At 42.7% G+C, this 26,622-nt stretch overlaps 1 protein-coding gene across 4 annotated transcripts in view; it reads left to right on the forward strand.

The window, feature by feature from the left end:
* The first annotated feature begins 1,405 nt into the window (after window positions 1–1,405).
* Window positions 1,406–26,622, forward strand: part of LOC143020030 (uncharacterized) — a 112,172-nt gene continuing 86,955 nt past the window's right edge. For all 4 annotated transcript variants that reach the window (XR_012965876.1, XM_076176162.1, XM_076176160.1 and 1 more), the window contains exons 1-4: window positions 1,406–1,526; window positions 16,419–16,465; window positions 17,307–17,389; window positions 26,423–26,516. Coding sequence is in view for 3 of the 4 variants with exons in the window: in XM_076176162.1 (XP_076032277.1) it covers window positions 16,423–16,465; window positions 17,307–17,389; window positions 26,423–26,516 (220 nt within the window). In the remaining variant the exon portion in view is untranslated. The remainder of the gene's footprint in view (window positions 1,527–16,418; window positions 16,466–17,306; window positions 17,390–26,422; window positions 26,517–26,622) is intronic.

The raw sequence follows: 26,622 nt of genomic DNA on the forward strand, positions 1-26,622 counted from the left end.
CCCTCATGTTCACTCCCTCCACATCTGCCTTCCACTCATTCTTTCCATGTGTCCAAAACATCCTAATACTCTTTCATCAACCGTATCTCCCAGCTCCCTTTCCACCCCTGTTCTCCTCCTCACCTCCTCATTTCTCACTCTATCTAGCCTGGTAACCCCCACCATACTTCTCAGACACCTCATCTCAAACACATTCAAACTCCTTCTCTCTTCTTCTCTTATGTTCCACGTTTCTGCCCCATACAGTGCTGTTGGCACAATCACTCCTTCATACAGTCTCCTCTTCGCATCCATTCCCAAATGTCTATTCCTCATTACACTCTTTAAACCACCAAGGCATTTACTCGCTTCTCTCAATCTACATTCTACCTCCACCTTCACTCCATCTTTTCCTGCTACACTTGCACCCAAGTATCTAAAACTATCCACTTCCTCCAGTCGCTCTCCCTTAATGCTCACTTCCAGTCTACTACCACTTTCACCCCTTGTACATCTCATCACCTTACTTTTACCCACATTTATCTTTAGCTTTCTTCTATCACATACTCTCCCAAACTCTGCCACCAGCTTCCTCAATCCCTCCTCTGACCCTGCCACAAGCGCAGTGTCGTCCGCAAACAACAGCTGGCTCACCTCCCACTTTTCTCCATTTTCCTTAACCATCTCCAATCCCTGACTCACTACCCTTGCATTCACCTCTCGCACCACCCCATCCATGTATAAGTTGAACAGCCAGGGCGACATAACGCATCCTTGACGAAGTCCCACCTTTACTTCAAACCACTCACTCTTTCCATTTCTAATCCTAACACATGCTCTACTACTCTCATAAAAACTCTTGACAGCTCCCAAAAGCTTTCCTCCTATCCCATAAATCTGCATAACCTCCCACAGTGCCTTTCTGTCTACCCTATCATAAGCCTTTTCCAGATCCATGAAAGCCCAAAAAACATCCTTCCCCTTTCCTATAGCTTTCTCACATATCTGTCTTACCACAAAGATCTGATCTACACAACCTCTACCCGTCCTAAATCCACACTGTTCCTCACCAATTACTCCTTCTGTTCCTCTCATAATCCTCTCAATTAAGATCCTCCCATAAGCCTTCCCTACTACACTCAACAGGCTAATCCCTCTAAAATTACTACATTCACACTTGTCCCCTTTTCCCTTGTGTATAAAAATGGTTATTATTAGTGAAAGCTTTCAAGTATTCTTTATTCATATATCGATAATCGAACAATGCTGCCAACAACTTGGACCAAGGACAAGGTTCAGTTTTTAATACGTCAGGTTTGTCATTGTATACTTATAATTAATAGAATATAAAACAATTATTATTTTCGTAAGTTATTTATATCCATTTTCTGTGATATTAACATTTTGGACATATTATCTACATTTCGGACAGTCGACGACATTCGTCGTCAACGTTGCGGGAAATTCGTGGAAACATCCTGAGGAGAGAAAAATTAACCTTTTTAGCTACATAATTGAGGATATTTTTTATTCGCTGTACTGCAATCGTAAGTAATAATTATGAATTGGTATGGTGAAGAGGTGTTTGAACTGCCAAGTTAAGGTCATTATATGATCCGCAAGCCCTCCGCATTAGTGAAGACGGAGAGACCATTGACATTTGATTTCATCATTCATGCAAATATATCATAGGTTGTAGAAAGTTTCTCAGCCGCCATATGTAGTGTAACAATTAAGGTAGATTTAGGGTAAAAATAATGATTTATCAGTATGTTGAATAATTTCTGTTTTGTCTGTGCATGCATTAGGATAAAATCATGGTCTCGGTATTTGACCCCTGACTCCTGAGGCAAGAAATTTGCAATGTTGAATGTTATTTGCGTGCAAACTGAAAGAGGTTAAATGGTGCATCTTTTCTTGACTAAAAGTAAACTTACCGTGATATTTCTGTTAATATCAGGAGAGATAGGAAGGTAACTAGTATCCTGTGGGGAAGGTATCCTCATTGACATTGGTATCCAGTACATGTTGGTGAGAATTTCATTTCGAGATCTACAACTCTTCACTTCCCAGGGCCTTCACATGGGGGGGGGGGTTGCAATTCCAGTCTGGACATGCCGTCCAAAAGGCTGACATAATAATTATAATAAAAAAAGGTCAAAGGAGCCCTGAATATTTTACGGTAATATTCAAATTTTGCGTTAGAATCAAGAGAATGAAATATTTTTCCCTTACGCCTTCTGCAATAGGGACATTAAATAAATTTTTTAAAAAATCTGTTTAATTATTTCCGCAAGCCAATGGCTAAAACAGGCTGTAAGTAAGGGATGGTCACGGTGGAGATGAGAAGGGTCAAGGGGGGATGTCACTGAGAACTTTGCCCTGGGGTGGCATTTAGGCTGTATTTACACCAAGCAAATCAAATTGATTTAATGCATGAAGAATCAACACCATTCATGAATCATGTTGCTATGCCACACAAGTTTCAATGTAACCATTTACACCAGGCAAATTGGCATGATTTGAATTGACTTGATTTGCCTGGTGTAAATGGTTACATTGAAACTAGTGTTGCAAATCAACACAATTCATGAATCGTGTTGATTCTTCATGAATTGATTAAATTTGCTTGGTGTAAATGCAGTCTTAGGCATGTAAGGTCTCTGGCACTTCCTGAGTTCCTCTCCCAATTAAGAAAAGGATATCAGAATCCCAAAATAAGATTCTGGTACTGGATACCTGGAAAAGGAGGATGAACTACTGCCCCACCACCACCAGTTGTTGCTCCTTGGGACCTGCTTCCACCCTTAACTTTGATTCCTCTTCAGGGTCCTGTAACATCTTACATACAGCACTCTTAGGGCCCCATCTCTATTGAACTTTTAGACTAAATGCATCTGTGATTACTGCATCGTGTTCGTCATAAGATGTACCAAACAAGGATGTTTTAGATTTTTTCTTGGTTTTCACTATTCCTAACTTTTTCAGGCAACGTGTTGTAGACTCTCATTGCACACTTTACAAAAGCTCTAAATCTAAGATCAGAATTGCATCTAGGCTAGTCAAGTCGGTACAAATCCTCACTGTGTCATAAGGTTGTGTCAGTGTTTACTCGAAAATATAGATTGGTTCCCCAAAGACCAGAGCTTGGTAAGTCATGACATATATACAATCCTTGCCTTTACTGCCAGCAAAGAGTGACATTATGTTTACCTTGTTATAGTTCTAGATGACCTCACCATGGCCAGTCTGGGGGCCCACAACTTCCACACCTCTGCTCACACTTCAGATATTGAAGCTGATAAATGATGGAGTTTGATACAGCTCCCCATGAAGTTGGGCCATGTGGTATGGGAGGCTCATCGGGTAACGATGTCAAAAACTTGTCTAACCTCCTTGAAAGCCTTGGTGCTAACTCCTTTCAGGTCTCTTATATCTCGGGTAGACAATTGAAGAGATGTGGTTCAGTACCAAAAAAGCTCTCTGCCTGGATCATTTTATGCATTGAGAGCAACTGCCTACAGCTTTCCTCGCACAGGTCCTACCAAATCTGGGGTGGTGTTGTGCCCTGAAGTGCCCTGGCGATGGGTTTGGTACAGTGCCCTCTGTGGTATAGTGATTATAGTGTTATCCTGGGCCCTGGCGCTCGACACGACGAGCAGGGCACCATAGGTTTACAAGGACTCTTGGGCACAAGGCCCCCATTGATAGATATGTAGGACGTGGCATAGATTTCCCTCTGCGCAGGGAGTACGACGTACACCCAAGTCAGTCTAGAACTGTCCGTCCTACGGTAAGCATGTGGCTCTCCTATTGTGACTCACCTCTGTACGCATAACCCACTTATTAATAAAGACACCAAACGTCCCCCCGCGTTTCTGTTGCACACGAAGATGGCGCAGTGAGTAGGATTGCTTGCAATTGCTTGCAATGTGCAACAATGAAACATGGGACGATACGTGAATCAGTGGCGCGTACTGACGGAACTAGACCATAGGCGACAGTGAACACGCTGGACCGTGAGTGCAGTGCCGATACAGTGAGCATGCACGGGACCATGCAAAATCATGTGATAGTGATAGTGGCGTGCCTTCGTGCACGTAGTGGGGCGAACAAAGAGGCCTTCGTCCCACTGCTCCACCCTGCACGGGCCCCAGGCCAAAGTAGGCCGCGCGAACAAGGAGGCCATTGTCCTGCTTCGCCGTGCTCACCGCGAGTGCCACCCGCCCAGCTGACTCGCACAGGCCACACCCACCCAGCTTAGGAACTGCCACACTGCCCCTGCACACCCGTGGCAATTACGTCACCGCAGGAGGAGGTGACACCACTGCCGCCCACCGGAGGCATTGAAGGGGACCGTCTTGGACGCCCAGTAGGACCTGCACGCATGCACCGTGTCACTATGCAAGGGGTCCCCCGCCAGACGCACGCACTCCCCGCCCCTTCTCCCTGGAGGATTGTCACCCGCCGTCCTAATGCCTTCCGGGCCATCGCCCTCCACCTGTCAGCGCCCGCAATGTGCTGCCCTTTGCAGGTGTGTAAATCACGGGGATAGGCCCACGCGGTCGACGTATCTCACGTGACCCCCCCCCCCTAACGGGACACTTCTGGGTGACCAACCTCCGCCACCTGTCAGTGCCCGTGCCGTATTGCCTGACAACACAGGTGCGGAATCGCAGGGATAGGCACTCGGCACCTAGGCACGTTGGAGATATCCGGAGCCAGCCTACAGACGCCGCTCTTGGCGCCGACAACGCGCTCGACGTATCTCACGTGAACCCCGCAACCCACGCTTCCCGGACCCTGTTCTGGCGATGACATACGCAAACAGGTGCGCCGAGCTGACATTGCCCATGGACAGCTCCCGGCCGCCACTCGCGACTGCTTCCTACGGTACTTTAGTGACGTGCTGGTCTCCAAGGACAACCCCAGCATCGCCTGCCCTAGGAAAGACCATGGTTCTCCCCCCCCCTTCGTGAGAACCCACCTGCAAGCCGACGCGACGCCCCACGCCGCCCGCACGCCCAGGCCGATACCGCTCGCATTTCAGGTTCAAGCGAAGGAAGACTTGACGCAATGGTGCAGCAAGGTATCGTCACGCCCAACGTGAGGCGAGCTCTGTCGCCACCGCCCGTGCTGGCGCCCTTTGAGCACCGGGCCGACCTCTCCGCTCGGCGAAGGATTTGTCGTCCTCGTGCGCGGACCCCCTTCGGTTCCGCCCCCGACGCAGTTTATATGCGTGACTGAAATACCGCGCACTTCCGTCTCTTCCGGTGTGGCCCACGGTTTCCGACGGATGCCGAAACCTGATACGCCACTACCACTGGAGACGCTTGCTGCCATCTGGGCCGCACCCAATTGCAAGCCATGCCCGTTTGGATGGCCCCACTTCTCGTGGATGACGGACCATCGTTCGCTCATTCCCCTCTTCACGTCAGGAACTCCGTCACCGGCAATACCGGCGCTCCGCACTGACGACCTGTCGCCAGCCGCCGACACCGACGGAGCGCTCTGAAGACCACGCCGCGGCACGGATAAGCCCCGCCTATGATCACCCGCTGATCTGCGTGACCTCCGGGCTCTCGTCCGACTACCGCGCCCTACCCAACTCCATCCCTCCGTATTGGAAGATTCGCACCGCCCCTTCCGCTGACGAGGACCGGCGCTGTCCGACGGCGCGTTGACGCCCCGCCATCTCCAGGAGCGACCACAGCTCTTGAAAGAAGCCGCCCCGTCGCGTCCCTTCCTTTGGTGGAGGACATGTCGTCCTCATGCGCGGATCCCCCCACTTCCGCCGCTCGCCGAGGCTTGCGAGTAAGCATTCCCCTCGCCGTGGTCGTGCGAGCGCGGAGGGTGGGGAGGTGTGGTATAGTGATTATAGTGTTATCCTGGGCCCTGGCGCTCGACACGACGAGCAGGGCACCATAGGTTTACAAGGACTCTTGGGCACAAGGCCCCCATTGATAGATATGTAGGACGTGGCATAGATTTCCCTCTGCGCAGGGAGTACGACGTACACTCAAGTCAGTCTAGAACTGTCCGTCCTACGGTGAGCATGTGGCTCTCCTATTGTGACTCACCTCTGTACGCATAACCCACTTATTAATAAAGACACCAAACGTCCCCCCGCGTTTCTGTTGTACACGAAGACCCTCAAGTATCTTCCAGGTATATATAATGATCTAACGCTCTCTGTGTCTTTGGAGAGAGTATAATTGGAGGTTTTTCAGCCTCTCCCAGTAGTTGTTTGAGTCTCTGTCAATCCTCCTGACAAACACTCTTTGAACCTGTTCAGCTCTTGGATCTCATTGATCTTATGTGGCGACCATAACTGGCAGGCATACTCCATCTTTGACACCATGAGGGTCTTCCATAGAGGTAACAGGTGCTCGGGTTTGGAAGGTTTGTAGAAGCCACCCATTCATTTTTCTATCAAATTTTGCAGTTAGGGCTATGTGTTCTTTGAAATTACAATCACTGCTCACCCAAACTCCCAGGTCTTTGAGTGCCTCTTTTTCCTCTATACAGTATTCAGTCACATTGTTTCCCACTGTCTAATGATAACTTTCTTTTCTTTCAACTAACAATCATCAGTTTTCTGGTGATGTTGCTTGATAGTAGGGGCAAGAGATGGTGATCTGTGGAAGCCCTTAATCACAACCCATATGGTAGGCAGTATACTGTAGCCCCACCTACCACAGGTGCGGGACCGTTTCTGTGTCACCTGCTGAAAGTGGTAGGAATAGGAGATCAGTCACCAGTTGTCAGATTGATGAGTTAAACACCATGTGAGGACGGAGCCTTTATTTGTACGATGTTTTGCTTATTATAGCTTTTTCAAGTACAAGTTGAGATACATATGCTTGAGATTAAATAAGGGGAAAGGAGGGAATGGGGAGAGAAAAGAAGAGGGGGGGGGAAGGAAGAGGAGGAGGAGAAGGGGGGGGGGGCGATGGAACACTGGGAAAGGTTGAGAATGCTGGCCCAAATGTCCGTGGGCGAAATGTTCACAAGGGTGGTTTAAATATTTAAAATTTTGCTGGCCATGGGTATTAGGGGAAATATGTGGGGCGAGATGTTAAACATGTCCCAGTTTTGTTCAATAGTGTTCGTTCCTTGAATGATTGCTGCTTCTAAACACTTCCTGCGGATTTTGTCTGGTTCTCGTATCAGCAGCTCTGCATTCTTCCAGTCCATAAGATGGTTTTCCTTGTTTCTATGTGTCACACATGCATTGGTGGTGAGATCATGCCTGACGTCGTAATGGTGTTCACGTATTCGTGTATTCAGGTTGCGTGACGTTTCTCCGATATAAACTTTATCACATCCTGAACACGGAATACGATAGACACCGACTTTGGTGCCCGGTGTCTGGTTGTTGTGTATTTTCGGTTTCGTGATATCTTTTATTGTTCTGCTTGTCTGGCACACTACTTCCAAGTTGGTGGTTCTTAAAAGATGTGTCAGGTTGGTGGCAACGTCGCTGGTTGGCAACACGAGATGTCTTGTTGTGCTGTCCTGCTGCCTACGGCTTTCCCGAATCTTAGCGGCCTGCTGTCTGCAATTATCTAAAAGAAATTCTGGAAATTTTAGTGTTAAAAAGGTCTCTTTAATAAACCTGCACTCTTCTTCTAAGTATTTTGCACTGCATATCCTAAATGCCCTAAGGAAAAAGCCTATTACTACTCCTCTCTTGGTCCTTATATCATGGTGGAAGTAGAAATTAAATAAATCATTTTTGTTGGTGGGCTTTCTATACACTTTGAATTTAAGCTGGTTACCGTACTTAAAGATATGTGTGTCCAGGAAAGGAAGAGAATCGTGGATTTCTTCCTCTAGGGAAAACTGAATGGTGGGCTCCACTTTGTTTAAGGCCGTCTGCAAGCGATGAAGATTGAAATGCCTAGGTGTGACGAGTAAGATATCGTCCACATATCGCAGCCAGGTCACATGCTCGGGAACGATGTTGGCAAAGGGTCCTGCTTCTAGAAATTCCATAAATAAATTGGCCAGGACTGCACTTATGGAGAACCCATGGCCATGCCAAATTTCTGGTGGAAGAAACTGTCCTGGAATTTGAAATAATTAAATTCAACACAAAGTTTTATCAAATCGACAAAGTGGTTGGAGGGCAGGGGAAAGTCGATTTTCTCCTTCTCTATTCTATCCCTAAGGAGCTGTATTACCTTATCCGAGGGAACACATGTGAAGAGACTTTTCACGTCTAATCTCAAGCATATGTATCTCGGCTTGTACTTGAAAAAGCTGTAATAAGCGAAACGTCATACAAATAAAGGCTCTGTCCTCATATGGTGTTTAACTCGTCAATCTTGTCGGCAACTGCCACTTTCATGAGAGTTGTCAGATCTCCATGTGTGAAAAAAAATGTAACAAAAATACAATTAAAGTTAGAAAGATTTTGGGTTCAGTCTGGAGACTGAATGCCAGCCCCTCAAGGTTGCACCTGCTGATGGAGTTAAGGGGGTTGAAGGGTTTCAGAAATAGGGAGCTTTGCAGGACCACCACATGCTGATACTCATCATTGCTCCCTTGAAATTACCACACATAAGACACTGAACACCTTATCTTTTAATGCCCCATAATAACAATTCCTTGACAATAATGTATCAACCGGGGTGATTTATGAGTCTTTCTGTTGGCCATAGCTGATTGTCTGAAAGCTATGGGTATCCAGTAAGAGAGACCTGAACAGATAGGTTGATTAGGTTGATCTTTTGATAAATAAAGTCACTGAATCTTAAAATGTATTTTAACTACTTCAGTATAAGCCACAGTCTCATGTGCAGCATTGGCTGCCATATGTATGATTCATCACACAACTCCCATTATAAAATGTAAAGTCACTTCTGTATTACTCATTCTCTTTTATTTTAAGTAATAATAAACACAGAAAACATTATCAAACCAGTTCACAGAATCCAGAGGTAACTTGTGTACTACAAAAATATATATAATCAAGATGCCGACGCTGGCATCCTTGTGTACCCACTCACGCCTCATGACACCGACGTAGGTGTCATCATGTTGGAATGGTTAAAGGTGTTGTAGAGAGTCTATTTACCTAGTTGTAGTTACTTATCTGTATCTTACGGGAAGGGGAGCTACGCTCGTGGTGTCCAGTCTCTGTATCTCAGTGTTTAAATTGCTCTTAAATTCATGTATGGTTTTGGCACACACTATTGTTTCATCTAGTTTGTTCCATACATCCACCACTCTGTGAGGAAAGCAGTTCTTTTCAGCTCTCTTCTATAACTGTCTTTTTTGAGCTTCCTTCTATGTCCCCTTGTATTTCTTTTTTCCCAATTTAGTAAGTCTTCTCTATCAAGGACTTCCATACCTCTCATAATTCTGTAGATAGTCAACAGGTCACCTCTTTCTCTTCTTTTTTTCCACTCAATAATTCTAGTTTTGACAATCTCTCATCATTTGACAGTTTTAAAAGTGTTGGGGCCATCTTCGTAGTTGCTCTCTGGATTCTCTCAATTTTCCTTGTATTCTTTTTGGCACTGGGTGACCATAGTGTCGCTGTGTACTCCAATTTTGGCCTTATCAGTGTGACTAGTATTTTGTTCACTATTTCTTTGTCCAGGTAAGTAAAAACCACCTTTATTGATCTTAGCAAGTTGTAAGTTTCTCCAACAATTTTGTTTCTGTTAGTGGACATGTCCTTTGTAATGATTACTCCCAGGTCTTTTTCAGATCCCACTTTCTTTACTTCTTATGCACTAATTATATTGTCCTGATATCCTTTTTTTTTTTTTTTTTTACTTTTTCCAAATTCGATTATGCTACATTTCTTAATGTTTGAAGTCCACTTCCCACTGCTGACTCTATTCCCAAACCCTGTTCAGGTCTCTCTTCAGCAACTCACAATCCATGTCAGTACTTGCTTTCTTCAACAGTTTACATCATCTGCAAAGAAGCTCGTGTAACATTCCACCCCTTCATCCATGACATTCACATAAATAGCAAACATTATTAGAGCCAATACTTACCTTTGTGGAACTCCACTAATCACTTCTTCCCAAGTAGAACTCTCTGAGCACTATCATTTTTCTTCCATGCAAGAAATCCTCCATCCATTTCAGTAGCTCACCCTGTATCCCTCCTGTGGTTTCCAGTTTTCTTAATAGTTTTTTGTGTGGTACTTTGCCAAAAGCTTTAATTTTGCTTAGAAAATAAGAATAATGTTTTTCTGGGAACATTTCTGGTATTTACATTTTTTCCTTATTCATGGGGGGGGGTGATTTGGTACCTAAATCCCATGGTCAACTGGAGAATCATACATGAATTAAAAAAGGTATGATAATTTGAAAATGAGTGATCTAATGGTGTAAAGAAATTCAATTTTCCATATAGATACATAAACTCTTGGAATAGGTAGCTTAGGACGAGCGGGCAACCCTTGGGAAAGTGCAAAACCAGACTTGCTAACAACTTATTTTCTGGCAAAGAAACACACACAGCCCAACTTGAAGAAGAAAAAAAAAATATATATATATATATATCTACTATAATAAAATAGTAGCCTCTGTCTGTCTGTTTGATCATGAAGTCCTAGGGTTTTGCAGATAGACCCCCATAATCATATATATTCTGATACCCTATCCCTCCAGGTACTTGGATAACTATATTTCATAAAAAGAATAGTTAAGGGTAAAGTAAGGTGGGTTATGGTTAGGCGAGTGATTATTCACGAACTACTCCCATTCTAAAACCTTATAACCCAAGGTACTTGGAAAACTATCTTTCATTTGTCTGTCTGTCTGTTTGTTCAGGAACTCCTAGGGTTTTGCAAATAGACCCCCATAACCATATCTATATACTTATAAAATTATGATAATCTTGTTTGTTATCTTGCTTGAAATCATCACCCAGCCAATCAGAAGAAGATAATTGACGTCACAACCAGGGTTGCGGAGTTGGAGAGAGTCGGAGGTTTTAGCTGGGAGTCAGAGTTGGATTTCTAAGAGTACTAGGAGTCGGAGTTGGAATTTTTTTCCGACTCCAACTCCTTAAGTCCAATAGCTGTAAAATACTGTCTATAGATGTGCACTGAAATAATTTGTTGCTATTGTGCAAATAGAAAGCAGTAGGTCTCATTATTCCAAGTTTAAAAAATCTAAAAAATTTGATATGTTTTGTGTTGAGGAAATTTAATAACCATCCAGTATAGAATAGTTTTATAGCTAGTTACAGGATATATACCATTTATAGAAGTTTCCAGAATGTAGTTTGTATTAATGTTTCATTCATTCTATACTATGGGAGTTATAGCCAGTGGAATGTATTTCTATTTTTAATAAATATTCAATAGATATAATTATTAATTCAAATTCCTGAATAACTTGTCAACTGTCAAGTGACAGATGATTTTTATCTTTAAATAATTTAAACTAGCTACTTTACTTTTGTTGACAGTCTAATTAATTCAAATTATGTTAACATCTAGAACTCTATCATGTACACACGTACATGACAGTGTAGACAATAGTAAATATCCACTACGTATGCACTATGCATGTACGTCTTCATATATGTAAGTCAATGGAAGTGTTTTTGTGTGGTTTACTGTTTTGTAGGAGCTATGTCATGCTGGGATAATGCCCTGAGATGAACTTTGACCAGTCTCAGAGGCTAGATAGGAATGACATTAGAGCATATGTCACAGCATTTGGTGATGACTGAAAAGGGGAGGAACAACAGCAGCTATGAACAGTGTGCACTGGGGAAGGTTGTCTCTCTCTTTCCTGAACTGATTCCTGGTTTTTATGATACATACATATAGGTTGTCTCTCTCTTTCCTGTACTGATTCCTGGTTTTTATGATACATACATATACCAAGGATTTTTCCCCTTACAAGGGAGGTAGCCAAAAAGGAAAAGGCATAAAAATCATTCCCGCCCATTCCATCCATTCCATTCCATTATAAAATGGAATGGAATGGGTGGGAATGATAACATGGTGAAATTAATTCTGCAGTATGTACTAGGTAGGACATCCTCCATTAACCTTTCCTCATCATGATTTGTCACCTTTTTTCCTAATATTGTGATAGAAGGTTTATGAGAATGGACAAATGAAATAACAGATGATTTTTTTTGGGGGGGAGGGGAGGGGCACAAAGAAAAAAGAAAATATATAGCTTGAAGTGGCAACTCTGCTATGACAGATTTGAAAGTGCTCATAAGCTGGTAGATGATCATGAGCATAAATAATACTATTATATATTTGATATATATATATGTTTATACAAATATACGTGCTTGTGTGCATATATATATAAAGCTGGGTGAGTGTATATGTGAGTATATTTATCATACAAGTGAATGTTTCATGTAAAAATAATATACATGAAAAATATTTATAAAATGCTTGCTGGATAGGTGTGGGAGGCTGGTATATGGATCTGCAGAATAGATTTCCACTAGGTCAAGGAGTTAAGGAGTCGGAGTCAGGAGTCAGAGTTGGAGTGGGAGGAATCAAAGGAGTCGGAGTCGGCATCCTAGGAATTCTAGGAGTTGGAGTCGGAGTCGGACCTTATACCATCCGACTCCGCAACCCTAGTCACAACTGAGGACCAGCCAATCAGAAGAAGAGATATGATGTCATGACTGAGGACCAGCCAATCAGAAGAAGAGATATGACGTTACGACTGAGTTCCAGCCAAGCAGAAGAAGAGATATAGTGTTATGACTGAGGATCAGCCAATCAGAAGAAGAGACATGGCGTCATGACATCATATGATGCGTAGTGTTCCAAGCAACAATGACATGACGTCACAATCTTCTGCATTTCACTTCTTATAACAATGTATCATTTAAATTTTTATTTGACCCAACATATATCTATCTATATATATACTTATAAAATTTTCATATTCAGTATTTAAAAGTATAGCCAACTCCTGAGTTAGCATCTATGAGGCATAATGAGTTTATTAAAATATTATGAACCGTATAAATCATATGATGCGTAGTGTTCCAAGCAATGACGACATGTCACAGTCTTCTGCATTTCACTTCTTATAACCAATCAAGTCACTGCCTTTGTCTACTGAATAGAGCATTGTCTTAATAAAGATTTTATTGACCATTTTATTAACAACATATCATTTAAAATTTTATTTGACCCAACGGGTCACAGGTGGTGTAGTATATTCTGATCACTTCAGGTACTTGGATTACTATATTTCATTTGAAAAAATATGTATATTTTGGTTAGGGTTAAGGGTTAAAGTTATGTGAGGTATGGTTAGGTACTTGGATTACTATCTTTCATTTGTCTGTCAATTTGTATGTTCACGAACTACTACTATGGTTTTCCAGATAGACCCTCATAACCATATATATTCTGATACCCTATCAGTCCAGGTACTTGGATAGCTATGTTTCATTTAAAAAAATATATTTTGGTTAAGGTTAAGGGTTAAAGTTTGGTGGGGTATGGTTAGGTTAGGGATGATTCACGAACTCGCAGCAATGTGTAGGTAATTTGGCTAGTATATATATATATATATATATATATATATATTTTTTTCTTTAAGGCATATTGAATTGTATGCAACAGCAAATTGAGCTCTGATGAGTTTCCGATGAAGAGTTTCAAGTCTTCTGAAGATCTCTCTAGCATGGAGAGGTAAAGAAAAAACCAAGTTGCCGATGGAAGCCATCTAATGAGTAGAACAGGATACAAGACGTTTCGCTAATCACAGTTAGCATTTTCAATTGTAACATTAGCAAAGAAATAGATGATTATAAATACAGAAAGTAAACACTAGGAAAGATTACAAAGGGGTTGACCGTTACTCTGGTCTAAAACTGGGAAAGGACACTTTGAATATCGGGGAAGGGAACGTGGGAAGGGGAACTGTGACCACTGGGAAAGGACACTTAGATGACCGTTATTGTGGCCTGGGTGTCCGTCGATGCCGGAGTGACTGCTCATGAGAGGGCTGATTTGTCTCGTAGCTGGGTTGTCTGGTTTGGCGGATTCTGAATGGTTTGAGGCTGGGAAGGATGGTGGGGGCTTCCTGTTGGGTGTTCAATGTAGGCTGGCTGTATTTAATGTGGAGGGCCTCAAGGAGGGCAAGGCGGCGCTTGTCACTTTCTCTGTCTAAAATGGTGGTATTGTCCACAAAGATGGATCTGGTGATAGGAATGTTATGGGTCTCCTGAAGGTGTCGCTTAGGGCCTCCATTGTTTAGGTGGTATGTCAACTGTCTGGAAAGGCGAGTGGTAGTGAGTCCGATGTAGGACACTTAAACTGGTACACCAGACTCACACATTCGATGTCGGATGGGCATGGGGAGCTGTTATTTTTCATGATAAGGTCTTTAGTCCTCTTGTTCTTATAATAAATGGCAAGTCTTATGCGGTCCGTCTCGTTGGTGGGGGTCACATTGTCCTTGATGATACGAAGAAGGGCTTCTCATCCTCCTTGTAAGCGCTCGACATGTAGGCCCTATAGAACAAGGTAAAGGTATTGCCTTCTTCTACAGGAGTCTGTTGCCCTTCGTACCACTTGCTCATGACGGCCCGCAGTACACGTTGGCAGTCGCTGTTTGAGTGGCCATTATTGACTAGGAGTTGTGTAGACCGGTCAATTTCTTTCTGGGTGGAGGTCCAACTGGAGCAATGGGTGAGGGCTCTCCTATAGAAGGATGCAATAGTGGAGTCCTTATATTTTTGAGGGCACTCACTCTCTCCATTTAAGCACAAACCAGGATTAGTTGGCTTGGTGTACACTGCTGTGTGGGTGCTCCCGTCGGTTTTCTGGGTGAGGAGCACATCAAGAAAAGGAAGGACGCCATCTGTCGCCTCCTCCGTCGTAAATCGAAGGCCTTACACCTCCTGAAGGAGGCAGCGAAGGTGTTCACGCTCCTCTAAGTCGGTGGTCCTCATGAAGATGTCGTCTACGTACCGGCCGTACAACAGGGGGCGACCAGAACGATTGTATTTATAATCATCTATTTCTTTGCTAATGTTACAATTGAAAATGCTAACTGTGATTAGCGAAACGTCTTGTATCCTGTTCTACTCATTAGATGGCTTCCATCGGCAACTTGGTTTTTTCTTTACCTCTCCATGCTAGAGAGATCTTCAGAAGACTTGAAACTCTTCATCGGAAACTCATCGGAGCTCAATTTGCTGTTGCATACAATTCAATATGCCTTAAAGAAAATATTTTGCCACGTTACTCCAATATGTATGTATGTATGTATATATACATATATTTATATATATATATATATATATATATATATATATATACACATACATAGTACGATACAATACAATATAATAAAGTAAATGAATAGAATTATGCATGACCATGCTGTGTTGGGCAGCAGATTGGCACCCTTAGAGGTGAAGGGAGGGGGCCCACACCTGTATTTAGGCCTATAATTGTACTCCATTGGAATGTGAAAAAATGTATCAAAGACTTAGCTGTATTTTGGCTCCCACACAGAAAAATGTTGCCCACCCCAGGCCTTGGAGATATAGCATAACTGGAAACTATGCCCGGTTAGACATCTGGAAAATGAAAATAGGACCCCACAAGCGTAACTCCCATCTTGTATTCTACAATTAGATGGATATACAATGTACATTATTCCAGTGTTTCTTTTCATAAATATCTATGGGAGGGAGTAATGACTTGCCAGCTACTGTAGGGCCATGGATGTCCAGGTAGTGAAACTGAAGACAACAGTTATGGTATTATTGTCATTATTGTCATTATTATGCATAGAAGGGAGTGGGGTGAGGGAGTGTGTGTGAATGATATTTTGATGCAGCCTGAATGGATTTCTCCCCGTCTTCTCTTTTTCTGCATGAGGGGATGGAGAGGGGGCTTGCTGATTAAATGAAGTGGCCTTACTATGGATGTGCTGTGTCTTGCGACACTGCTTCTGACCCAGGGCAGTGGGCGAGATGCAGGGATGACCCGTCATCCAGGAGGAGCTAAGATAAGAGGAGATGAGTTGGAGTGGAGTGTATTTAGGGATGGAATGGGTGAGAGTGGATTTTAGGCCTTTGGTTTTTGGCTACCTCCCTTGTAAGGGGGAAATAGCCATTGGTATATGTATATATTTATTATTATGGTGATCATTCTTGAACATCTTTGTGACTTGTAGCTCCATCTGGGGGTGATTACCAGTTTCCTAGAGGCTACAGGTCTTGTGCAAGAGAGATCAGGGGCAACATTGATTGATCTTTAGAAAAATACTCTAAACACACATTTTGTCGTCTAACTTCATGATTATGCATTTGATTATCTAATTGAATACCAAAAGACTTCTTCCTACTTGTAAGGTAGGTAGCTAGCCAAGGCATGCACCCACCCTTCACCCATCACCCATTAATGCTGATATAACAGATTGAAGATGATCTTATCATGTGTGGGTTCTTTACAGAGTCATGGACCACAAGCTTGTGAGCACCCATGAAGAACTTTCTCAAAGTAAGACTATATTTTTACTCATGAAAGTACATGTTTTACTTTTATAGTATGTAGATCTTCCATAGACACTTGAGAATATGTTTGCCTTTTTTGTAGACTTTATAGTAAAAACTACTGTCCTGTTTTATCCTGTTCATGGTGAAGTGGGTTTCTCTTGGCTGAATTGAATTGCCAGGCAGTGCATAATAAAAATATAAAAAGAAGCTGTGAAAGGGTTAATCGAGAGAGGTTTAACTCTTTAGATGTATACCCAATATGGGGTTCTTAATAAAATTGCCTCTGGCAACCAGAAAATATATGTTGTGAATAACAGTGAAAGGGTTAAATTAATGTAGGTCTTAAACTCCTAGCTGGAACCTGGTACTAACCTTTGTCAACAAAAAGCAGTTAAGAGTGTTAAGAAAATAGGATATACAAATTGTATGCAGTAGTAATAGCAAATCAGGTTGATGGCAAATTCATACCAACACAAACTTAGAGAAAATTGTATGGTAGTAGCTGTTTTAGATTGTAGGCATTTTTTATTATTAATTTTTTATTTGTTGTGTATCCAGAGGAAGCTGATTTTCTTTATACCATTTTTAGTTAAATGCATCATTTTTATAGTGAGTGTAGTAACTCTGAGCCTAATGATCCTTTCACATATGTATAATTGGCAAATCTTTGAATCTGTTATATAGTGACTACAGGATTATAGTTTTAAAACTATTGTACTGGTGAGCATTTCTGTTAAGTAGTCATGAATAGAAGCAGATATTGCAATCAGCCAACATTGTTTTGATAATTGTAGTTAGATTCTGTGGCAGTATTCTTGTTCATATAATACATTTGGCCTTTACAGATGGTACCCACCTGGCACCTGTGTCGTGCCACCAGGATGGCAGGGAAGACCACATGCTCCCGTGTGGGTTTGACTTTGCCCAGGTACGGTTATGAGCAGACTTCGAATATTAAGAAGGCAGAAAGGAAAAGACTTAACGTGTTTAAAATGAAGTGTTTAAGATGTATGGTTACAAGGATGGATATTGTGTGAAATGTGGAGGTGAGGCAGAGAATATGAGTAGAAAATTGGGACGTAAGATTGATCAAAGCATGCCAAGATGGTTTGGGCATACAGAAAGAACGAGTTAACAAAGACAAGGAAAAGGTGTGGAAAAAAAAAGTTCAGTGAAGAAAGACTAGCAAAAAATCTGACTGGACAAACCCTCGCTATAACAGATGAAAATCTGTTATATCGAGGGTTCCTCGGTTATAACAGATCTTTGGATATAACAACATAGCCTTGTCTCCATATTGTCTATTATATCGAGGGTTTACTGTTATTTCTAATCTTACTAATTTCTAATACTGGACAAACTTCAGGATATAAAGGATCTGTCCAGTATTTTCATTGGATATAACGAATCCTCATTTATAATGGATCTTCAGATATAACAACAGACCTGTCCCCATATTGTCCGATATATTGAGAATTTACTGTACATATACCAAGGCTTTTTCCCCCTTACGAGGGAGGTACCCAAAAAGAAAAGGCACAAAACCATTCCCACCCATTCCATCCCTAAATACATTCCACTCCCCTCCACCCTCCCTCTTATCTTAGCACCTCCTGGATGATGGGTCATCCCTGCACCTTGTCCACTGCCCTGGGTTAGAGGCAGTGTTGCAAGGCACAGCACATCCACAGCAAGGCTGCTTCATTAAATTAGTGACCCCCCCTCTCTGTCCCCCCATGCATAAAAGGAGAAGACGGGGAGAAATCCCTTCGGGTTGCATCAAATTTTGCTCTCACATACTACTTCACCCCCCATCCCCCCACACATTCCACCTCATGCATCACAACATCATCCATATACAACCATTCTTCATTCACCCCTGTCGTCTGTCCTCTCCCATCCTTCCTCAACAGACATTCAACTCTTCCCCAAAGCCCCCTTCACCCCATCCATCCATCTCATCCCAGGACGTCCCCTCATGTTCACTCCCTCCACATCTGCCTTCCATACCTCCTTTACTAGTCTTTCTTCACTCATTCTTTCCATGTGTCCAAACCATCCTAATACTCTTTCATCAACCCTATCTCCCAACTCCCTTTCCACCCCTGTTCTCCTCCTCACCTCCTCATATCTCACTCTATCTAGCCTAGTAACCCCCATCATACTTCAGACACCTCATCTCAAACACATTCAAACTCCTCTCTTCCTCACTTATGTTCCATGTTTCTGCCCCATACAATGCAGTTGGCACAATCACTCTTTCATACAGTCTCCTCTTGGCATCCATTCCCAAATGTCTATCCCTCATTACACTTTTTAATCCACCAAGGAATTTACTCGCTTCTCTCAATCTACATTCTACCTCCACCTTTTCCTGCCACATTTGCACCCAAGTATCTAAAACTATCCACTTCATCCAGTTGCTCTCCCTTAATGCTCACTTCTAGTCTGCTGCCACTTTCACCCCTTGTACATCTCATCACCTTACTTTTACCCACATTTATCTTCAGCTTTCTTCTTTCACACGCTCTCCCAAACTGTGTCATCAACTTCCTCAATCCCTCCTCCGATCCTGCCACAAGCGCAGTGTCATTTGCAAACAACAGCTGGCTCACCTCCCACTTTTCTCCATTTTCTTTAACCATCTCCAATCCCTGACCCACCACCCTTGCATTTACCTCTCACACCACCCGATCCATGTACAAGTTGAACAGCCAGGGTGACATAACGCATCCTTGACGAAGTTCCACCTTTACCTCAAAACACTCACTCTCTCCATTTCTAATCCTGACACATGCTCTACTACTCTTGTAAAAACTCTTGACAGCTCCTAGAAGCTTTCCTCCTATCCCGTATAAACACAAAACCTCCCAGAGTGCCTTCCTGTCTACCCTGTCGTAAGCCTTTTCTAGATCCATAAAAGCCCAAAAAACATCCTTCCCCTTTCCTATAGCTTTCTCACATATCTGTCTTACCACGAAAATCTGATCTACACAACCTCTACCCGTCCTAAATCCACACTGTTCCTCACCAATTACTCCCTCTGTTCCTCTCCTAATCCTCTCAATCAAGACCCTCCCATAAGCCTTCCCAACTACACTTAACAAGCTAATCCCTCTGAAACTACTATACTCACACTTGTCCCCTTTTCCCTTGTAAAGTGGAACTATACAGGCACTCCTCCAGTCCTCCAGCACTCTACCCTCTCTCCAGCAAACATTAAATAACCTCACCAGCCAGTCCACCATCACTGTACCTCTTTTTTTTTTTTTCTTTTTTTTTTTTATAGAAATTCTGCATGGCATCCATCCAGACTGGGTGCCTTACCTGCTTTCATCATCTTAACAACTGCCTTCACTTCATCCTTCCTTATTTCTCCTCTATTTTCCTCACTCATCACAGTCATTTTCTTAGCGCTTCCCACTGCAACTATCTTTCCCTCCCTATCCTCCTTCACATTTAGCAACTCCCTAAAATACTCTGCCCATCTTCCCCTTACTGCCTTCTCTTCCATCATCATCTCTCCATCTGCACCTTTTAACTTTTCTTCTCTACTTGATTCGCCTCTCCTTCCTCTCTTAATTTCTTTCCAAAACATCATTTTATTACTTTCAATATTTTCTGTCATACTCTTACCCCATTTCACATCTGCTCTCCTCTTTGCCTCCTTAAATTTGTATTTACCTAGTTGTATTTTATAGGTCTGGAGCTATGCTTGTTATGACCCATTTTTGTATCTCTTTTCTTTGTACCTCTCATATGACTCCCTTGTCCTATTTTGTAACCAATCTGTGAAAGCTCGCTTCTTCTCTCCTACAACCTTCTTTGTTTCCTCATCCCACCATTCACTAACCTTCATTCTATTTCCTCCTGTCCTTCTTGTTCCACACACCATCTTTGCACACTTTGTGACTCTCTCCTTGAACCATCCCCATTCCTCCTCCACTCTTAGCTCTACTCAATCCTTCACTCCCTCCCACTCCTCTCTCAGCTTCTTCTTGTACTCCTTCTCCTCTCTCAGCTTCTTCTTGTACTCCTTCTCCTTTTCCTTTTCATTTAAAGAGTTCACTCTAAGCACCTCCCTACCTTTTGTCCTTTTCCTCTTTCTCCATCTATCCTCCACTCTCAACTTACCTTCCACCAAAAAATGATCTGATATTCCCCACCCTCTCCCCTTAGCACATGTACATCCTTAACTCTTCCTATTATACTCCTATCTACCACTACATTGTCCATTAATGCTCTATCTACCACCCTTCCATCCACCACCCTCTCCCATGTGTACTTATGCTTGACTTTCATCCAAAACACTGTATTTGCTATCATCAACTCTCTTTCTAGACACATCTCCACCATCAACTCTCCACTGCTATTCTTTCCTGGAACTCCACATTTCCCAACCACTCCATCAATTGGCTCCTTTCCTACCCTAGCATTAAGGTCTCCCAGTACTATTAGATTGACATTTCCCCCTAATCCCTCTATGCACTCATTTAAATCTATCCAAAAAGCCTCCCTTTCTTCTACACTCTTCTCGCTACCAGGAGAAGACGGGGAGAAATCCCTTCGGGCTGCGTCAAATTTTGCTCACACATACTACCTCACCCCCCACCTCATGCATCACAACATCATCCATATACAACCATTCTCCATTCACCCCTGTCGTCTGTCCTCTCCCATCCTTCCTCAACAGACATTCCCCTCTTCCCCAAAGCCCCCTTTACCCCATCCATCCACCTCATCCTAGGACATCCCCTCATGTTCACTCCCTTCACATCTGCCTTCCATACCTCTTTTACTTGTCTTTCTTCACTCATTCTTTCCATGTGTCCAAACCATCCTAATACTCTTTCATCAACCCTATCTCCCAACTCCCTGTTCTCCTCACCTCCTCATATCTCATTCTATCTAGCCTAGGAACCCCCATCATACTTCTCAGACACCTCATCTCAAACACATTCAAACTCCTTCTCTCCTCCTCTCTTATGTTCCAGGAGGTGCATATCTACAGGAAAAGCTTTTGCCTTTCCCATATCTTCTCAGGAATTTGGGGCAAGTGGTGGTTTGTGGTAGCTTCTGGGGATCAAAACATTACTGTAGCTATTTCATTTTTGTTACTGTAAAAATGTATATATTTTATTTTATTTATTTATATATTTAGTTATTATTTATTTTTTTCTTTTTTTCTTTTTTAGGGTATTGGCTGCATGTTATTGAGGCAAAGTAGCGTGCAATTGATACTTTAGGGTCTATATGGGGCGCCCCTACGGACCAGAGCCACACATCATTTTGTCTGTGATAGAGGAAAACTCTGTTCATAGAGAAATGATGACACTTTTATACTATGACTGTCCCTCTGTTATGCTGTCCCCCAACCCCTTGTTACTGTCCTGTACCATTTCTCTGAATATTCATTTCCTTTTTTCACCTGCCCTGTGGTGGGGGGAACAGAAGGCTACCACAAAGTCTTTCCACTTGAGTGGTAGAATGCGACAAGAAACGGGACGGGGGATGGGATTAGGAGTGCTATTACCTGTAGCCCCAAAATGGGACATAACTAAAATAAGTAAAGGCATAAGAGGGTCTGGGAGTTTTCCAACCAGTACCCTAAGGTTTGGGTTTTTTAATATCTGTGGATGTAGTACAGATGAGAGTAAAAGTGAAGAGATAGGCAGTATGTTTGTGAGAAGAAAGATGGATGTACTGGCTTTGAGTGAAACTAAAATGAAAGATAAGGGTGAGTGTGAGTTTGGGACTGCAGCTGTGAGGTAGTCAGGAGTGAAGAGTGGACGAGGGAGAGAAGGGGTGGCTATACTAGTAAGTGAAGAGATAAGTAAATGTGTAGTGGAGTGGAAGGAGGTTTCCTCAAGGATAATGTGGATGAAGGTGAAGTTGGGAAGGGAGATGTTTGTTTTTGTAAGTGTGTATGGGCCTGGTAGTAAGAAGAGCGCAGAGGAAAGGGAGGCTTTTTGGGTAGATATAAATGAGTGCATAGAGGGATTAGGAAGAAATGTCAATGTAGTTGTATTGGGAGACCTTAAAGCTAGGGTAGGAAATTAACCTATAGATGTGATTGGGAAGTATGGAGTTCCAGGTAAAAAATGTAGTGGAGAATTGATGGTGGAGATGTGTCTTGAAAGAGAGTTGATGATAGTAAATACAGTGTTTAGGAAGAAATTCAAGCACAAGTACACATGGGAGAGGGTGGTGGATGGAAGGGTGGTAGATAAAGCGTTAATGGACTATATAGTGATGACCAGGAGTATGGTGGGGGGAGTTAAGGATGTACATGTCCTTAGGGGAGAGAGTGGGGGAATATCAAATAATTTTTTGGTGGAAGGTAAATTGAGAGTGGAGAATAGGTGGAGAAAGAGGAAAAAGGCATAAGGTAGGGAGGTGCTTAGAGTAAACTGCTTAAATGAGAAAAAAAAAGGAGAATGAGTATAAGAAGCTGAGAGAGGAGTGGGAGGGAGTAAAGGATAGAGTAGAACTAGGAGTGGAGGAGGAATGGGGATGGTTCAAGGAGGGAGTCGTAAGGTGTGCAAAGATGGTGTTTTTATTTACCTAGTTGTATTTTGTGGAAAGGGGAGCTATGCTCGTGGTGTCCTGCCTTTGTATCCTACAGTGTCTAATTTGCTTTTAAACTCGTGAATGGTTTTTGCGTACACTATTTCCTTGTCCAGTTTGTTCCAAGTGTCTACCACTCTATGTGGAAAACTGTTTTTCTTCAGATCTCTTCTATAGCTATGTTTTTTTATTTTCTTTCCATGTCCTCTTGTGCTTCTTCTGTCCCAGTTTAACAAGTCCTCTCTATCAAGTATTTCTGTGCCTTTCATGATTCTGTAGATGGTCAGTAGGTCGCTTCTCTCTCCTCTTTGCTCCAGAATTGGTAAATCTAATTTAGCCAATCTCTCCTCATGTGACAAGTTTGTGAGTGCAGGTGCCATTTTTGTTGCTGCTCTCTGGATTCTTTCTTTTTTCTTTATATTTTTGGTACTGGGTGACCACAATGTCACTGCATATTCTGGTCTAGGCCTTATCAATGTTACCAATATTTTTTTAAAATAATTTCTTCGTCCAAATATGTAAATGCCACTTTTATTGATCTTAGGAAGTTGTAGGATTCTCCAACAATTTTGTTTATCTGTTTGTCATAGGACAAGTCGATTGAGATAATTACACCCAAATCTTTTTCAGATCTATCCTTCTTTACCTCCTTGGTTCCAATTTTATATTGTCCTGATATTCTGTTTTTGCTTTTTGCAAACTCCATTATGCTACACTTCTTAATATTGAAGTCCACTTCCCATTTCTGACTCCAGTTCCATACTTTATTCAGGTCTTCCTGGAGTGATTTGCAATCCTCTTCAGTTTTTACTTTCATTAACAGTTTGGCATCGTCTGCAAAGAAGCTCATGTAACATTTCACATCATCATCCATGTCATTCCCATAAATAGCAAACATTATTGGAGCTATTACAGATCCTTGCGGTACTCCACTGATCACCTCTTTCCAATCGGAATATTTTTCTCTGAGCACTACTCCCATCTTCCTACCAATCAGGAAGTCCTCCATCCATTTTAGTAGGTTCCCTTGTGTGTGGAACAAGGAGGGTGGAAGGAAATAGAAAGAAGGGTAGTGAGTGGTGGGATGAAGCAAAGAAAGGTGTAGAAGAGAAGAAGCAGGCATTCATAGATTGGGTACAAATTAGGACGAGGAAAGTGTATGAGAGATACATGGTAAAGAGAAGGGAAGTTAAGCATAAGATAAAGGAAGCAAAAAGGAAAGCAGATGTGAAATGGGGTAAGAGTATGACAGAAAATTTTGAAAGTATTAAAAAGATGTTTTGGAAGGAAATTAAAAGAGGAAGAGGAGGCAAATCAAGTAGAGAAGAAAAGGTAAAAGGTGCAGATGGAGAGATGATGATGGAAGAGAAGGCAATGAGAGGAAGGTGGGCAGAGTATAATAGGGAGTGCTAAATGTGAAGGAGGATAGGGAGGGAAAGGTAGTTGCAGTGGGAAACACTAAGAAAATGAGAGTGATGAGTAAGGAAAATGAAGGAGAAATAGGGAAGGATGAAGTGAAAGCAGCTATTAAGATGATGAGAGGAGGTAAGGCACCCAGTCTGGATGGATGCCATGCAGAATGTCTGAAGAAAGGAGGTACAGTTATGGTGGATTGGCTGGTGAGGTTATTTAATGTTTGTTTAAGAGAGGGTAGAGTGCCGGAGGACTGGAGGAGTGCCTGTATAGTTCCACTTTACAAGGGAAAGGGGGACAAGTGTGAGTGTAGTAGTTTCAGAGGGATCAGCTTGTTAAGTGTTGTTGGGAAGGCTTATGGGAGGGTCTTGATTGAGAGGATTAGGAGAGGAACAGAGGGAGTAATTGGTGAGGAACAATGTGGTTTTAGGACAGGTAGAGGTTGTGTAGATCAGATTTTTGTGGTAAGACATGTGAGAAAGGGTGTTTTTTGGGCTTTTATGGATCTAGAAAAGGCTTATGACAGGGTAGACAGGAAGGCACTGTGGGAGGTACTGCTGATATATGGGATAGGAGGAAAGCTGTTAAGAGCAGTCAAGAGTTTTTACGAGAGTAGTAGAGCTTGTGTTAGGATTAGAAATGGAGAGAGTGAATGGTTTGAGGTAAAGGTGGGACGTCGTCAGGGATGTTATGTCACCCTGACTGTTCAATCTTTACATGGATGGGGTGGTGCGAGAGGTGAATGCAAGGGTAGTGGGTCAGTGGTTGCAGATGATTAAAGAAAATGTAGAAAAGTAGAGGTGAACCAGTTGTTGTTTGCTGATGACACTGTGCTTGTAACAGGATCAGAGGAGGGATTGAGGAAGTAAGTGACAGAGTTTGAGAAGGTGTGTGAAAGAAGGAAGCTGAAGATAAATGTGGGCAAAAGTAAGGTGATGAGATGTACAAGGGGAGAGATTGACAGCAGGCTAGAATTGAGTATTAAGGGTGAAAGACTGGAGGAAGTGGATATTTTTAGATACTTGGGTGCAAATGTGACAGGAAAGGGAGGAGTGGGAGTGGAGGTAGAATGTAGATAGAGAGAATTAAGTAAAAGCCTTGGTGGGTTAAAAGTGTAATGAGAAATAGACATCTGGGAATGGATGCTAAGAGGAGGTTATATGAAGGAGTGATTGTGCCAACAGCACTGTACAGGGCAGAAACATGGAACATAAGAGAGGAAGAGAGGAGTTTGAATGTGTTTGAGATGAAATGTCAAGTATGATGGGGGTTACTAGGCTAGATAGAGTGAGAAATGAGGAGGCGAGGAGGAGAACAGGGGTGGAAAGGGAGCTGGGAGATAGGGTTGATGAAAGAGTATTGGGATGGCTTGGACACGTGGAAAGAATGAGTGAAGAAAGATTAGTAAAAGAAGTGTGGAAGGCAGAGGTGGAAGGAAAGAATATGAGGGGGTGTCCTAGGATGATATGGATGGGGTGAAAGGGGCATTACAAAAGAGAGGAATGTCTGTGGAAGAAGGATGGGAGAGGACAGAAGATAGAGGTGAATGGAAAAGGATTGTGTATAGATGATGCTGTGATGCATGAGGGGGAGTGGGTGGGAGATGGGTGTGAGGAAGTATGTACAAGAAAAAATTTGACGCAACCCAAAGGGATTTTCCCCATCTTCTCCTTTTCTGCTGTGGCCTTGCTGTGGATGTGCTGTGTCTTGCAACACTGCTTCTGACCCAGGGCAGTGGACAGGATGCAGGGATGACCCGTCATCCAGGAGGTGCCAAGATAAGAGGGAGGGAGGAGAGTGGAGGGGATTGGAATATATAAGAAATGGAATGGGTGGGAGTGGTTTCTATGCCTTTTACTTTTTGGCTACCCCTGTGTAAGGGGAAAAAGCCTTTGGTATATGTATGCATGTCTTTCTTTTCCCTTCCTTATCTGTGACTTGGTTCTTACTTGCTGTTGTCCCTATGCTGCCTTTTGTCCAGGAGGACTCCATTGAGGAGCTTCGTCATGATCCAGGTGAAGGAGATCATCAGTTAGAGTCCCCATCTCTGTTACATCTCAGCAAGAAGGCCAAAGGTGGGCATAATTTTTCTTTATGCTTCATTTGACATTATAGATATTGTGTTTTTAGTATATCCTTATACCAAAATGGCTTTTTCTCCCTTTACAAGTGAGGTAGTCA

This window comes from Oratosquilla oratoria, chromosome 38, assembly GCF_046742065.1.
Source record: "Oratosquilla oratoria isolate Oo_2021 chromosome 38, ASM4674206v1, whole genome shotgun sequence".
In the NCBI taxonomy this organism is placed as follows: Eukaryota; Metazoa; Arthropoda; class Malacostraca; order Stomatopoda; family Squillidae; genus Oratosquilla; species Oratosquilla oratoria.